Below are 16,517 nucleotides of genomic sequence, written 5' to 3'. Positions count from 1 at the left end.
CCTGTTTTAAGTTTAACTTGCCTTTATAAGAACAATGTAACCAATCTTACTGTGCCTTGGATTTCCCATGCAGTTAGCTTTTACAACTTAAGATAAATGCATAGTTTCAGTCTTAAGTTATATACTCTTCCATGCCCCGACTCAGAATAATTTATGTGTGTATGTGTATGTTGTGGTAAAAACAAAGCCATCAGGTTGGAAGCTGTAAAGGTTGAAAACAATGTATGGGTATAGGTTGGTAATGTCTGTCTGTAGTGTTGAATGCTATCTGGGGTTAGCTGGAGTAGTAAATTAACTACTTACTCTCTTTGTAAACCTCTGTTAAAGATTTCCATAAAGAATTCCTCGTTCCTTTTCCATACCACATTTTCTGTGCTGTCCAATAAATACTGAGTAAAGTCCTTTGTTGGGGACAGATGCAACAGGGACAGACAGATAAGACACACAAAACAGACAGGCCAGTAACCATAAACTACACATTGCTGAACCAACTCTGTAGCTCCAAGCCTCATATTGACAGAGCCTCTCACTGAACCTGGAGCTTGTGATTCCTCTGGCCAGCAAACTTCTGAGTATCTGTCTATTTTCCTGATACTGGGGTTACAGATATGCATCACAATGCCTAGCTTTTATATGGGTGCTGGGGATCAGGTCCTTATGTTTATGAAGCAAACACTTTATCTATCAAGCTGTCTCTCCAGATACTTAAAAACAAAAACCAAAAGAAACATTATAAACAATAACTGAAAATTAACAAAACTGGGTGTCTCAAAGGCAGAGTGAAAATGGAACAGAAGAGATGGAAGAATAGTGACAATTGTCTTTTTCTATAATTTTGTCTTTTAAAAAATACATCAAACAACCTGTGTACTTTAAAAATGTTCAGACATGGGGATGTGGGAAGGGGAGAGACTGAAGGAGGAGAGGGACAGGGAAACTGCAGTTGGGATATAATACATGAGAAAAGAATAAGAACAATTCTTATAAATAATAAAATTACAATCAAATTTTCAATAAAAGAAAAAAATCCAGACATGAAAGACAAAGAAATGCTCAGGCATTTAACCTACAAAATTAAAATAGAAAGATTACATGTTGCATAATAATATTATATTTACATTAGCTATAATTTAATTAAAATTCTTAAATTTTTATTTATTTATTGTTATTATTATTAGTAGTGTGCAGATTGTGTGAAGACAGCAAGACAGCAGACATTAGCAGCCAAGGAGAGAGGCCTCACCTGAAAACAACCCTGATGGCAGCTTGATTTGGGACTTCTAGTCTCCAGAATTGTGAAAAAATAAATTGCTATTGAGTCCACAATCTGTGGTAGTCTGTTATTACAGCTTGAACTAATACAGGTTGAATGCCCTTACAGGAAATGACTGGGATAACAAGAGTTTTAGATTTTTATGTTTTGGATATCTTAGAATATTTTCACATACATAATGATATCCTAAGGATGAGACCTGAGCCCAAGTATAAAATTCATTTATGAAACACACACACACACACACACACACACACACACACACACACACACATATGCACACACACGCGCGCGCGCACGCACACACACACACACACACACACACACACACACACACACACACACACAATGTGTTATAATTAACTGTCCTCAGAGCCAAATAGTCCCAGGCAGACTGTTTGATGCTTATACTTCCCCAAAGAGGTACAGAGGAGGGCATGAGAGAGATTCTTGACCCTATTACCTGAGGACTCTGCCCAGGGCCTGGAGGAAGGGGTAGAGTATATAGAAGGGGAAGACTACAGCTATCTATATATCTACCTAGCCTACCTCATCCTTGTTGAGCAAGATTTTCCAAGCGTGGCCAATAGGGGGAAGTAACACCTCCCCTATGCTCTGTAAGTAAGCTCAATAAATTTCTTGGTTCCCCAAGAGTGAACTTGGAATTGTTCCTGGGTTTGTTGTGATGTTGGAAGGAAGAGTAGATGTTGATTTACATCTTCTGCCAGAGAAGGAATTTTAGCAACATATACATATATGTCTTAATAAGCCTGAAAATATATTTCTGCTATATTTTTAGTGTATATGCTTTTTGACTTTGAGCCATTATATCACATGAGATGAGTTGTAAAATTTTCTACTTCTGTAATACTGGCATTCAAAAAAAATGTTAGATTTTGGAGCATTTCAGAGTCAGAGTTTTGGTTAGGGATGTTCAGTCTGTTTGCTAATCATGTGCAGTTAAGAAGGAAAAGGTAGTTCTCCAGTGTGATGTGGAAAGATGGCTTCATGCTAGTCACTCAATAACTACATTAAGTATAGCTATAAGCCCTGAAAGTACACAAGGCACTCAAAAAATGACTCTCAAAGGAGGAAAAATGGAAAGCAGTCTGGTTAGGGATCCAAGGAGCTCTCAAAAGTGCCAGAGTGCATTATGACTGCCCACCCCCAACAAGAAACAAAAAGCACATAGGTCCAGTGTCTCTAAACCTCCAATCTACTAACAGAAAGCTGTGTAGGTGTGTCAGCCTTTCCCCAGATCAACAGGTGGCTCTCCAACAACTTCAGACATGAAGAAAACACCAGCAGAGGAGAGCCTGCAGCAGAGAAAGTGCTTTTGTTTTTCACTGAGACTGTCTTTGCTGGCAAACTGGCAAGACTTCATGGGAGACCCACACAACAAGCACCCAGATGGGAAATACTCTTCATTCCTGCTGGCCAAGAACCCCATCTCCTATTGTGACTAGGCATAAATCCTGCAGAAGTAAATCTGCATAAGAGAGGCCTAGCCTAGAATGCTGTGGAATAATGCTGTTGTACACTGGTTTAATAAAACACTGATTGGCCAGAAGCCAGACAGGGAGCATAGGCAGGGCAAGCAGATGAGAAGAATTCTGGGAAGAGGAAGGGTTGAGTCAGGATTTGCCAGCCAGACACAGAGGAGCAAGATGACAAGGCAGAACTGAGAAAAGATACCAAGTCATGTGGCTAAACATAGATAAGAATTATGGGTTAATTTAAGTGTAAGAGCTAGTCACTAATAAGCCTGAGCTAATGGCCGAGCAGTTATACATAATATTAAGCCTCTGAATGGTTATTTTCTTCTGAGTAGAAAATTCCTATAATTTTATGTTATTTGGATATCCATTTTGATCTTCTTACAACAGAAGCAGGGCTCAGTCACTTTCCATACAGTTTCTAGTTCTCTACCTCCTCTGAGTTTCTCAAGGCTAGCAACACCGTATACCTTATACCTTACCTACCTTAGTTTTTAGTGACTACCCCTCAGTAGCACAGCTAGGTATAACCTACTGGACACAGTCCACTAATCCACACATAATTCATAGACTTCAGATATGCTGTCACAATGTCACTGCCTCTCAGTCACAATGTGACTCCAGGAACCTTGTTCCTGTTTGCTCTAAACCTCCAGATTGAAACTCCTTTTGAGCAAAACCTAACTAGATAATGTCCTGGACCCTAGGAAAGGCTTTAACCCACAGGATCCCCACTTTATCTTGCACTGCACCTGAGTTATAACCCAGATGGCTTTCTCTTTCTTGTTGATGCTGTGAGGTATTATAATGCCTTCTTCTAAGTTCCACTTCTGTTATGCCATTGGGATTTTGCTTAACTATCTTCTTTGGATCTCACCTGACTTGCAGACTTGAATATAACTTTTCCCATTCTCAAGGATATCTTAGTGGAAATACACTACATAGGTCAGATAAGAGCCACAGGGTGCCTACCAGTATGAACAAGTTTCCTGGGTGAGAGCCACTGGCTAAGAGCAGAAACTTGAATACTAAGCCATGCACCAGGGTAAAATAGCACTTTATGAAGGGCGCATCTTAATCATCCACTACCATATCCCCCGGGACCTGCTCACAACAGTACTGGGATTTACAACCACTCTTGTGAGAAAGAACTCAAGTTAAAATCAGAAAAAAAAACCCAAAAGTATAACATCCTGTGGCATAATAATAGAAAAATGTATTTGTATCCTCCCTAATCTTAGAATTTACTGGTTGTAATGAGAAGACTCATGGATGTCTTAACAACTTCAGAATGGGGCCTCTGGTCACCACAGAAACCAACACATGATTACTGAGGGTAAGGATTTTCAACCCTGGCTCAGGTCTCTAGAGAAGGGCTAGAAACTGGGTTGGTTATCAATGGCTAGGGATTTAGCCAATTGTACCCTTGTAACAACCCTAAGTGATAGGAATTAAAGTCATGGAACTTCTGGCTGAGTCAGCATTGAAGTACTCAGTGGGTGGCATACTCAGAAGCTGTGGAAGGAAGCTCTTCATCTTTACATCCCTTGCTCTATATGTCTTTCATTTGGTTGTTGCTAAATTGTACCCTTGTTCTAGTTCAGTTCTTGTTGTTCTGTTCTAGTTTGTTCTTTTGCTGTGACAAACACTATGATCAAAAGCAACTTAGGGAGGAAAGGGTTTATTTGTCTTACACATCCTGATCACAGTCAATCTTTGAGGAAGTCAGGGCAGGAAGTCAACCAGGAGCAGGAATCAAAGCCCAGGAGTAGCATTGTCCACAATGAGATGGTTCCTTCCACATCAATCAGTAACCAAGAAAACTGTCCCACAGGCACGCCCACAGGCCATGCCTTCCTGACTTCTCTGAGTTATTCAAGTAGATTGTGAACTTGTATAGGATGGGTTGTGGGGGAGCCCTTCCAGCCCTATGATGATTACTTTGGCTTCTCTACTTGAAATGTTTAGCTCATTAGTGAGACACACCTTTGGTATGTCCATGAAGGCAATTCCAGAGTGGATTAACTGAGGAGGAAAGCATCACCCCAAATATGGGCAGCACCATTCAAGGGCTGAGATGCCAGATTGAACAGAAAGGGAACAAAGGAAAAAGTCAAGCTGAAGTGAGCACCAGTATTAATTACCCTTCTATATTTTCTGATCTGTGAGCAAGCAGTCTTCACACTCTATGACTTTCCCTCTAGGATGGAATATACCCTAAAACCATGAGTTTCTTATCTGTCAGGTATCTGGACACAGCAATGAGAAAACTATATAATATACCTCCAAATTGTAACGGGGTGTAGGCAGAGGTATAGATAGCCTAGGCACTTAAGTTTTGGCTGGTGTCTGAAGTCAAACAACTTTGTGGGACTACTGGGTCTGTCTTAATGCTGGTGTAAACAAATGTATTGGGGGATACAAATCAGTCAAAAACACTATAAAAATTTAAAGCAGTTAACAAAAAAAGATTCAATAATTAAAATTCCTTCCAAAACAAACAAAATAGGAAAACTCGGCAAAGAAACAGACATTATAATGAAAGAATCAGAGATTACAGAACTGAAAAATGCAATAAACAAATAAACATACTAAGTAGGTAGGAGAGAACTTGCCTATAATGCACAAGGCCCTGGCTTATTTCCCCATATTCTCACAAAAACAAAACTAAACAAGACAAAAACTTGACTAGTTTAGTGATAATAAAAAAAGATGGAGTCAGTGACCCTGAAGATATATATCAACAGAATTTATTTAATCTTAAAAACAATAAAAAAAATAGACTGGAAGCTGAGAGTGTAGCTCAGAGGTAGAGTACCTGCCTAACATAATGAGGTTATGGGTAGAATACCAAGTACTGCAAAGATTATGTAGAAAACAGATTTTTAAAAAGGAACAGAATTTCAGGGGCCCATGGGACTTTAACAGAAATTCCAATATTAATATTAATGATATCCCACAAAAATAGAACAGTGCAGCTAAAAGAATGTTCAAAGCAAGCCAAGCATGGTAGTACATGCCTATATTCCTAGTACTTAGGAACTGAAGCAGGAGGATCATAAATATGAGGCCAACCTAAGCTACATAGTAAGACTCAGTCTCAAAATAAAAAATCAAAACTAAACAATAAAATTCATATTCAAAGCAATAACAGCTGAACATTTCATGCCAAGATATATAAAAAATTAAACTTCTTTTTTTTTGTTTTTTTCGAGACAGGGTTTCTCTGCGTAGCTTTGCGCCTTTCCTGGAACTCACTTGGTAGCTCAGGCTGGCCTCGAACTCACAGAGACCCACCTGGCTCTGCCTCCCGAGTGCTGGGATTAAAGGCATGTGCCACCACCGCCCGGCTAAAATTAAACTTCTTTTTTTTTTTTTTTTTTTTTTTGGTTTTTCGAGACAGGGTTTCTCTGTGTAGCTTTGCGCCTTTACTGGAACTCACTTGGTAGTCCAGGCTGGCCTCGAACTCACAGAGATCCGCCTGGCTCTGCCTCCCGAGTGCTGGGATTAAAGGCGTGCGCCACCACCGCCCGGCTTAAACTTCTTAAGAAGTATAGACAAAGAAATCTTGAAAGCAGCCAGACAGAAAGACTGCATTACCTACAAGAGGACAGAATTTATATGAGAGATTTCTCATGGAAGGAAGTCAAAAAGAAGTAGCCCTAATACTTTTCAAATGTTAAAAGAAACAAAAAATCTCACCCACAAATTGTTCTTCTTCAGCAAAGAAAAAGGAAATTAAAATATTTCAGATGAGGAAAACCAAAAAAATGTTACCGGAAGACCTATGGGGTGGGGAGCCAAAACCAGGCTTGGGAGAACATACTTGTAATTCCAGCAACTTGGAAGGCCAGTGCAGGAGGATCATTTAGGCCACAAGTTTAAAGGCCAGCCTGGGAAACATGGTGAGACCTCCAACTAAAAATAAAACAAAATCTAATGGAAGTTCTTTAAACACAAAGGCTGTAGGAGTGTTTGTAGAACACCAGGAAGAACAACAGTGAACAGATCAGAAAGATGACTGACTAGATACAAATACAGAGGAGGAAAATGAGAGGAAATACAGGTGGATGGAGAGCAATGAACAAGGTTATACATATCAAGAACAAACTTCGTTAGAGACATTGTCCAAACCAGGAAGAGAAGGCTTCTCTAGAGGGTAATTTTATCAATCATGCCTTTTGATATTCACCTCCCTTTTGCTTTCCTGAGTAGTTTAGATTTTTTTTGTATGGTTCTTCTCTTGCATTTATAATGACAAAGATTTCTATCTCTTTTAAAGAGAAAATGCCTAGGATCAGAGATCTCTCACAACTGAAATTAGAATGAAACAGACAATACAAATACTCCCACCCCTTTCCACATCTGCCTAGCAGCTCAGCAACACAACAGCTGAGGATGGTACATGACAAAGTCCCATCTGGTTGATTTATGCACTTGAAATATATAAGTATGTACCCAGGAACAGTGGACAGCCCAGTGCAGCATAACACTGGGATCTGTGCTTCCAAGTAAGATGGAGTGAGCATATTCCCACTGTGTCTCCCACTTAGTACAGGCATGAAACCTGGACAGAAGGCAGGAAACAGCAGTTAGAAAATTTAAAAGTAAATATGTACCAGGAAGATTACGGGAAAGGCCAGAACTCAGGGGATTGTGACTTTCCACTTTTCTCTGGTATTCTCTGGCCCAGGATAAAGGTAGCATAGCCAAGAAGATGGTATGGACACAAACAAAGATCTCTAAAAGTGATCTTCTTGTCTGGCTTTAAGAGAAGGGAACATTTAATGTTCATCCATTCATTTCTCTCCATCCTTTTTCTCATACATCAAATAGCAGAAAACCCAGCAGTTTCACTTGCAAAAAACAGAACACACAGCAGCAGTGGAATCTGGCATAGTCACCTAAAAACCCAGAGAAGGAGCCAGTAAGATGGCTCAGCAGGAAAAGGCACTTGCCTGACAACTTGAATTCAAGCCCAGTACTACACGATTTAAGAAGAGAAGAGATTCCTACAAGTTGTCCTCTTACCTTGGCACAAGTGCCATGGCACATGTGCTTCTCCCTTCACCCCAACTAAATGTAAAAGAGGGAAGAGAATCTCCCTCTCTGGAGATACTACAGTGCCAGAGAGTTCCCATTGTTCCACAGAAGATAGTAAAGAGGTGCTGCAAGGGACTAAAAAGAACATGGGAAATTACAGAGAGAAGGAATTTAGGAACATAACCCTATAAAATCACTATCAGCTCCTGGGTTCACCATCAAGCTGTGCTTGTGTGCAGCTAATCTGAAACAGAAAAACAAACATTTTGAGAACTGAACTAAGAAGGAACAGCCACATGCCAGAATAGGCTATTAGGCATACATGACAGGTACAAATGAAATTGCTAAGGTTTGAAAACTGAACCACAGAGGGCAGATTACAACTTGCAGTCTGAACTCAATTGTGTTAACTGCCTATCATAAACAGAAAAATCAACATTCTCCTTAGGATTCACAAAAACCCTGGTATTTCATAAAACTCATGAACACAACCCCAAATTACATAGTACATATACAAGGAACCAGGAAAATCTTAACTCACATGAGAAGACAAAGAACTGACTCCAATGTGGAATTAATGTAGATGTTAAAATTATTATTATTATTATTATTATTATTATTATTATTATTATTATTTTTGGTTTTTTGAGACAGGGTTTCTCTGTGTAGCTTTGCGCCTTTCCTGGAACTTGCTTTGGAAACCAGGCTGGCCTCAAACTCACAGAGATCCACCTGCCTTTGCCTCCCGAGTGCTGGGATTAAAGGCGTGCGCCACCACCGCCCAGCCGTTAAAATTATTTGAAAAAGTCTTTATAGCATCTATTATTAAAAACATCTAAGAAAGATAAATGCTCAAGGAGCCACCAGGGTCTCACCAAAGAAACAAAAGATCTAATGAAAAACAAAATAGACATTTGAAAATGGAAAAGGACAACAACTAAAGTAAGCTCCCACTGGAAGGACACAATAGTACAATGAAGACAGTAGAAAACAGAGAAGAGTAACAAAGCTTCCAGGTAAATAGAAATTGTCCAATGCGGAAAATGGGGAGGAAGCACCAGGGTGGGCAAAGGAAAGAACAGCATCTCTAGGACCCTGAAGGACAGTACTAATTTCAGATTATCAGAGTTCCAGAAGCAGAGGAGAAAGGGGGTAATTCAGAAAAGTATTTGAAGAAATAATTCCTCATTATGTCTCAAACGTGACAAAAGACAGGGGTCTGTAGGTTCAGGAGGTAGAGCAAATCTGAAACAGGATAAAAAAACAAAGGATTCCAAACCCAGAAACATTATCATAAAACTCCTGTAAACTAAAGACAAAGGAAAAATAATACATATAGGGGAATTAACTACTCTAATGACTCTATTTCTCATCAGAAGTCACAGAGTGCAGAGGGATGTAGAACAACATTGTTGAAGTGCCAAAAAGAATGATAGTTTAGTACAGTGAGATGGCTCAGCAGGTAAGCATGCTTGCCTCCAAGCCTGACAGCCTGAGTTTCAACCCCTGAAACCTACATGGTAGAAAGAGAGGACTAACTTCTGTAAGTTGTGTTCTGGCCTCCACAAGCACAATGTATGCACAAGCAAAAACATAAATAAATATGAGAAATGATGGTATACTGAAAAATATATATGTTATGTGGAAATTTCCTCTAGAAATAAAAGTGAAATAAAGATATTCAAATAAAGAAAAAATACATTGCCAGTAGACCAAATATGAAAATAATTACTAAAAGCAGTTTACAGACAGGCAACTGATCACAGAGGGAAATCTGAATTATCAACAATGAAGGAAGAACACCAGACTTGTTTTTTTAAAAAGATAAATATAAAAACATCATTTCTTTTCAGTCTTCTAAAATATGAAGATATTGAAAGTGCTAATTATAACAATGTAAAGACAGATGTAGTAGCATTTGTCTGTGTTGCCTACTCAGGAGGCCGAGGCAGGAGAATCAAATGAACCTAGGAATTTGGGACCTGATAGGAAACATAGTGAAAATCTACATAAAAACAACACCCCCAAACAAACAAAGAGACAAAAACAATGTAATAGTGTTCAGTATAATTTTCAATACATGTAGATATATGACAACTAAAACAGAAAGGGGACCAGGTAAGGCAACTTCTACAATAGCCAAGTTCACACATCTAGCTAAAGAGGTAAAAATATTCCCATTAATCGTATTGTATAAAGTTAAGTACACATAATAATCTTCAGAGCAAACACAAAACAAACTAGGTAAATAGACATAGTCCAACATACAACCAAGGGCCAGGTGTGGTGGTACTTAGCTGCAATCTCAATGCTTAGGAAGCAGAGGAGGCAGGAGGATCGATCACAAGCTTGAGGTCAGCCTGGACTGTATCTCAAGTTTCAAAACAGCCTGAAATTCAAAGAATCAGTAGATAGAAAATCAACACAGGACTTTAATCCCAGTAGCCAGGAAGCAGAGCAGGCAGATCTCTGTGAGTTCAAGGCCAACCAAGGGCTACATAGTGAGACTGTCTCAAAATAAATAAAACCTAACCAACCAAACAAAAGAATATAAAACTAAATAATACTACCAACTAATTATTTGCTAACATATAGAGAATACCCCACTAAAAAGCAGAGCATACATTTTTTAAGTATGTATGAATTGGGAAACAAGCTTTGGCAAACTTAATATAATTGAAATCACTGGGCTATATAGTAAGACCCTGACTCAAAAAATAGCACAGGGTACTCAGTGGTGAAGTATGTTTGGCATACCAGAGTTCTGGGTTCAATTCTCAGCACATACAGATAGATAATAACTATGTAATACAAAAAATGTTTAAAAAAATTTTAAAGGCAGCAAGAAGAACCACTACTAAATAAAATGGAAAAAAGCAGTGAATGAATAATGAAACGGTACAATTAAACCCAAGGGTATCAATAATTACATTAAAGGTTAAAAAACTAAAATATACCAATTAAATGAAAATTCCCAAATGGATTAAAAATATTACCAATTATTAGGGACTGAACTGTATCCTACCCAGTTCATATATTGGAGCCTAATTCATATACTCTCTTTGGAGATAGGATATTTATAGAGGTAATTAAATGAAGGGCTGGGGCTACAGGGCAGTGGTAGAGTGCTTACCTAGCAGGCACAAAGCCCTGGGTTTAATCCCAAGCACTGCCATAAAAGTAGAAAAGAAAGTTAAAGGAAGGTAAGAAAGCAGAGCCAATAAAGAACTGCTATAAGAAGAGGAACAGTGTGAAGAAGAGAAGAGCAAGGTCACAACAAGTAGGCCACCTGCAAGTAGAAAGGAGGCCCTAACCAAACAATAAATCAGGAGAACTTTTATCTTGGAATTCTTAGTCTCTAGACCTGTTGAAAGAGAAACTTTTGTTGTTTAAGCCACCTAGTCTGTGGTATTTTGTTATGATAGCTCCAACAGACTAATGAACCCAACTACATGTTATCTACAAGAACACACTTCAAATGTAATAATACTAGTTGTATATAAAGTAAGGACGAGTTTGGTGAGGTGGTGTACACCTACAATTGCAGTATTTGGTTGTTGGAGACAGGAGGATTTTGAGTTTGAGGCTAGCCTGGGTTAAATAGTGAGTTTGAGGTCAGACAGGACTGGATATAGAGAGTCTATGTCAACAAAAAGGGATGATGACATCTGAAGAGATGGCTCAGCAGTTAAGAGCATGGCCTGCACTTCAAGAGGACCTGGGTTAAATTCCCAACACACACAACCATTTGTAACTCCACTTCCAAGAAATCTGATGCCCTATTCTGGCCTCCATGGGCACAAGGTACACACATGGTGCACAGTCATAGATGCATATAAAACATCTGTACACACAAAATAAGTAAATGAATAAAATAAAAATGATGGAAAAAGGTATATTATTGAAATACTAATCAAAGAAAAATTAGAGTGATCATATTCATAACAGCCGAATTAAAACTTTGAGAAACAAAGAAAAGAATTACTCAGGAGAGTGTCTGACACTACATAAGGATAATAAGGCCAAAAAATCCCCCAAAATAAAAATCCAATCAACCAACCAACTAACCAAACAAAAAAAAAAACTATCACTCCCAAAGGCAGAAGTATTTGCACATTCCTGTAATCCTAGTGCTAGGAAAGCAGAGGCAGAAGGACTATGATATCATGTCCTGCTTGAAGGACACAGAGAGTGTGAGGCTAGCTGAAGTTACATAGTAAAACCTTATCTAAACAAAACAAAACAAAAAACAAAAAAACAAAAAAAATACCACCACCAGCCCTGCTCCTGAAAGTGTATGTGTCTATTAAGAGACCTTTACAATGTGTGAAGCAGAGCTGGGGAGATGTCTGTCACTGAAGGGCTTACCACACTGAACTATCTCCAGCACCCTGAAAAAAAATTCATACTTAAAAATATTATTTGAGTCAGTTCTCTACTTCCCTTATGCAAGTCTTAGGAACTGAACTCAAGTTATCAGGCTTGGCAAGAGGTGCCTATACCCACTGAGCCATTTTACCAGCCCATCCTTGAAAAAAAATTTAAATCAATAATCTAAGCTTATTCCTTAAGAAAGTAAAAAGAGAAGACATTAACCCAAAACAAACTGAAGAAGTAGTAATAAATAATAAAAAAGGAAACAAATGAAATTTAAAACAGAAAAACAACATAGACAAATCAATAAAGAAAGGATGATAATTTTAAAGCGTAAGGGGTTGGAGAGATGGCTCAGAGTTTCAGGACAGCCAGGGCTACACAGAGAAGCCCTATTTCAAAAATGAACAAACAAACAAAAAACAATGTCACATCTCTCATGAGAACAACAGGGACTATTAAAATATTAGCAATTTGGACTTAAAAATATGTAAAAAGAATAATATACCACAACCAAGTAGGATTCATTTCAGGTACCCAAAGATGGTTCTATATTTAAAATTTAATCAGTAGAATTATACAATTGTTGCCCACTGTAAAAAGAAGCATCTCTGACCAAAACTGACAGCAGAACTAATTTATGGAGATAAACATAACTATTTAGAAGTCAATTTGACAGACATATCAAGTTCATTTAGCAATATTGCTGCAGTTTACCTTCAACGCCCATGACATCCCCAGCCATAGGCTTTTGGGTGGGTTAATAATACCACATAATGATGTGTTTTCTTAGATATATAGGTGTGTGTTTCAGTTTTAAGTTATTGTAATGGTTTTGTTTTTAAATGTTTCTAGTAGTCACCATCAGCCTATAGAATTGTGATTGATTTTTGTTTTTTAACCTTATATCCTGTGATTTGGCTGAGCACCCTTACTAGCCTTAGATTTTTTTCCTTGGTAGAGTCTTTGGAGTTTTCAACATAGTCTAATCATGTCTTCCTTGAATAGAGATGCTCTTTTTTTCTTTTTAGTCATGATGCCTTTTATTTCTGTTTCCTGCATATTTGCACTGGCTCACTTTCCTAGCCTGTTTAGTAGCAAACATGTGGGCCTTGTGTTTGAATCTCTGTTTGGATCATGAAATGTGACATTTTCTCTAGAAATTTAAAAGATTTTTTTTCTTAAATCAAGCCCAGAAAATTTCTTCTTTTTCTATTTTTCTGAGGATTTTTATTATGAAACACTCTTGAATTTTTCAAAGCCTTTTCTTCATCTGCTGACATAATCATGTGGTCATTCTTCTCTGAGAATTTTTAAATGGTTTTCTAGGGGGAGGGACTAATAAGACCCACTCCTCTGTAGGCAGGTAATGGTTTCTGGTGGGAAGGGAGAGGTATTTTCTTCGTGGGGTAGCTACTGGTAAGGTGTTCATCATGCTGCAGTAAATAACCTCTCACCTACGCTCCTGTAAATAACCCTAATGAAACTCATTGGGTGTCCAAAAAAAAAAAAAAAAGACATCAAAATAGGGGGAACTATCTGACAAAAGTAAGAGCATTGTGGGAAGGGGACAAGAGATGACAAAGGAGAGTGAAAATGATCAAAATACATCATATACAGATATGAAAAGATCATAATCAAATTCATTACAATGTATAATATGTGCTAGTAAAACTATAAAAAGAAGCATCATTATGGACTGAAACTGTATCCTTCAAAAATTATATATTTAACTCCTAATCCCCAACTTGATAGGGTTTGGGGGGTGGATTAAGGTGATCATTAGGGTAAAATGAAGTCAGAAGGGTAGGTTTTTCACCTGATAGGAGTGAGCCCACAGAAGGACAGCAAATGAAGTTCCCTGCCCTCATTTCCTTCTAGAGTGTAGACACAAGAAAGGCCATCTAAGGGCAAGCAAAAATGCAGCCACCCACAAGTCAGGAAGACACCTATATTGGCACCTGATCTTGTACTTCCAGTCTCTAGAGCTGTGAGAAGATAAGTGTATATTGTTTAAGCCACCCAAGACGAGGTGTTTTGTTTTTGTTTTAATCACTTTTAGTGGTACTGATGACTGAACTATACCTTTATTAAACTGTGGTATCTTCTCATCATAGCCTAGGCAGATCAAAATACATACATAGGATCTGTATGCTGAAAACAACAAAACATCAATGAGATAATTAAAGATCCAAATAAATGGAGAGGTATACTGTATTCAGGGATATCAATTCTCCTAAAATGACTTTCAGTGTTACTTAATTCCTATCACAGTCCTAGCAAGATATTTTAAAACATATATCAAGATTAACCTAAAATCTATGCATAAAGACAAAAGGAAAGGAACACACATAGCCAAACAATTTTGGCAAGGTAGAATAAAGTTAGAGACTTCACATTATTATAAAGCTTCATTAATGAAGGCACTATAGTACTAATGGAAGACAGATACACAAATCAACGGAAGAATATAGACAAACAACTCTTAGAAGAAAACACAGGAACTGGCCTTGGTGGTGCATGTCTGTCATCACAACACTCAAATGCTGAGAGGCAGGAGGATCAAGATTTCTGGCCAGATAGGACAATACAGTCAGTTTCAGATCAACCTGGGGGTCTTAGTCAGGGTCTCTATTGCTCTGAAGAGATAACATGAATCATGGCAACTCATAAGGGAGTTGTCATAAACTCATTAACTGGGGATGCTTTGCAATTTCAGAGGTTTATAGACCAGTATCATAATAGTGTGAAGCATGGTTGTATACAGGCAGACATGATGCTGGAGAAGGAGCTGAGAGTTCTACATTTGTATCCACAAGCATCAGGAAGAGACTGAGAAACACTAGGCCTGGCTTGGGTTTCTGAGACCTCAAAGCCTGCCCTCAGTGACACACTTCCTCCAAGATGGCCACATTTCCTCCAACAAGGCCACATCTCCTAATAGTACCAGTCCCTATGAGCCTATGGGGCCATTTTCATTCAAACTACCACACTGGGTTACATATCAAGACCTTAAAAATTAAAAAAAAATTAAGAAGCACAGGTGTAAAACTACACAACATCAGTCTGGGCAATAATTGCTTTGGGATTTGACCCCTAAGGCTCAACAACAAAAATAATAATAGGTAAGTAGGATTAAACAAAAAACTTCTTTATTAGGAAAGAAATAGTTAACCGAGTGAATAGGCAAACCTGTGGATTGGGGGAAAATATTTAAAACTATATTTAAATTATTTAAAAGGAGTTATTTCTGATAAGGTATTAATAATAAAAAATAAGGAATTCAACTCAATAGCAAGCAAACAACTCCATTTGAAAATGAGCAAGTAATCTGAACATATATTTCTAAGGTAAAGACACAGGCAAGCATGGTGACATGCACCTGAAAATCAGCACTTGGGAGTCAAGTCTAAGCTACATAGCAAGTTCAATGCTAGTCTGGGACACTGTCTGCAAAAGACACACAAATGGCCAATAGATATGTGAAAAAATATTTAATATCATTTATCATTACAATTTCATATAGTGCCAGAAGGCTCAAAGATAAACTGGAAATTCACAGATAATCTTAATGAAAGAATTAAAGAATTAATCTTTTTTTAAAAAAACTTTATAATGGTGAAAAAATAGTATACATTAAATGGAAACCATACTTTGAATTTTGATTTCTCCTGGGCTAAAGATAAGTGATACTCTAATTTCTCATGATGTGAGGCAGCAGCATTGAGCAACAGCTCCCAGTAAGCAATGTCATTGCTAGGAAACAACCTATACATACCACTGTATACCATGTTCATGTTGCCATGATGTTTAGTGGGATAGGGGTATTAAATGAATTTTCAACTTTGAGTTGACATAACTCCAGGACATAACATCATCATAACTTAAGAAGCATCTGTATCTATTACCTTTAAATACTCAATGCACCAACGATCTAATGACCTTAAGTGGCTATTCCTCATTTTCTCTGATTCCAGTAATTTATAGTTTCCTAGTTTGTGGTACTGATTCCTATATAACTCATCACATCTATGATAAAATCTAGAAACAGATAGACAACATACTTACCTGGGGTTTGGCCATTTCCTTCTTTTCTTGGGAAAACATATATGAAAGTTGAGCTGGAATGAGCAGAGTAGATTATTAGAGTAGACATCGTTAGATTTACAGTGCTCAGAATCACCTGCCCAGAAATCCCCTTACATGAGCTGGCCAGAAGGCTACTCTTGGGAAGAGTATGGGCAATTATAAGGTTCTTTATTTTTAATGACAGGGTCTCTTTATATAGGCCTGGCTGGCCTTGAACTCACAGAGATCTGCCTGCCTCTGCA

The 16,517-nt window shown here is 38.0% G+C and overlaps 1 protein-coding gene across 1 annotated transcript in view; it reads right to left on the bottom strand.

Moving 5' to 3' along the window:
- Window positions 1–16,517, bottom strand: part of Znf182 (zinc finger protein 182) — a 51,597-nt gene extending 35,080 nt beyond the window's left edge. Inside the window, exon 1 of the mRNA XM_059250371.1 lies at window positions 16,255–16,517. Within this exon, the coding sequence (XP_059106354.1) occupies window positions 16,255–16,293 (39 nt within the window). The 5' untranslated portion in view covers window positions 16,294–16,517. The remainder of the gene's footprint in view (window positions 1–16,254) is intronic.

Source organism: Peromyscus eremicus, chromosome X (genome assembly GCF_949786415.1).
Source record: "Peromyscus eremicus chromosome X, PerEre_H2_v1, whole genome shotgun sequence".
Taxonomy (NCBI): Eukaryota; Metazoa; Chordata; class Mammalia; order Rodentia; family Cricetidae; genus Peromyscus; species Peromyscus eremicus.
This window is presented reverse-complemented; position numbering and strand designations above follow the sequence as displayed.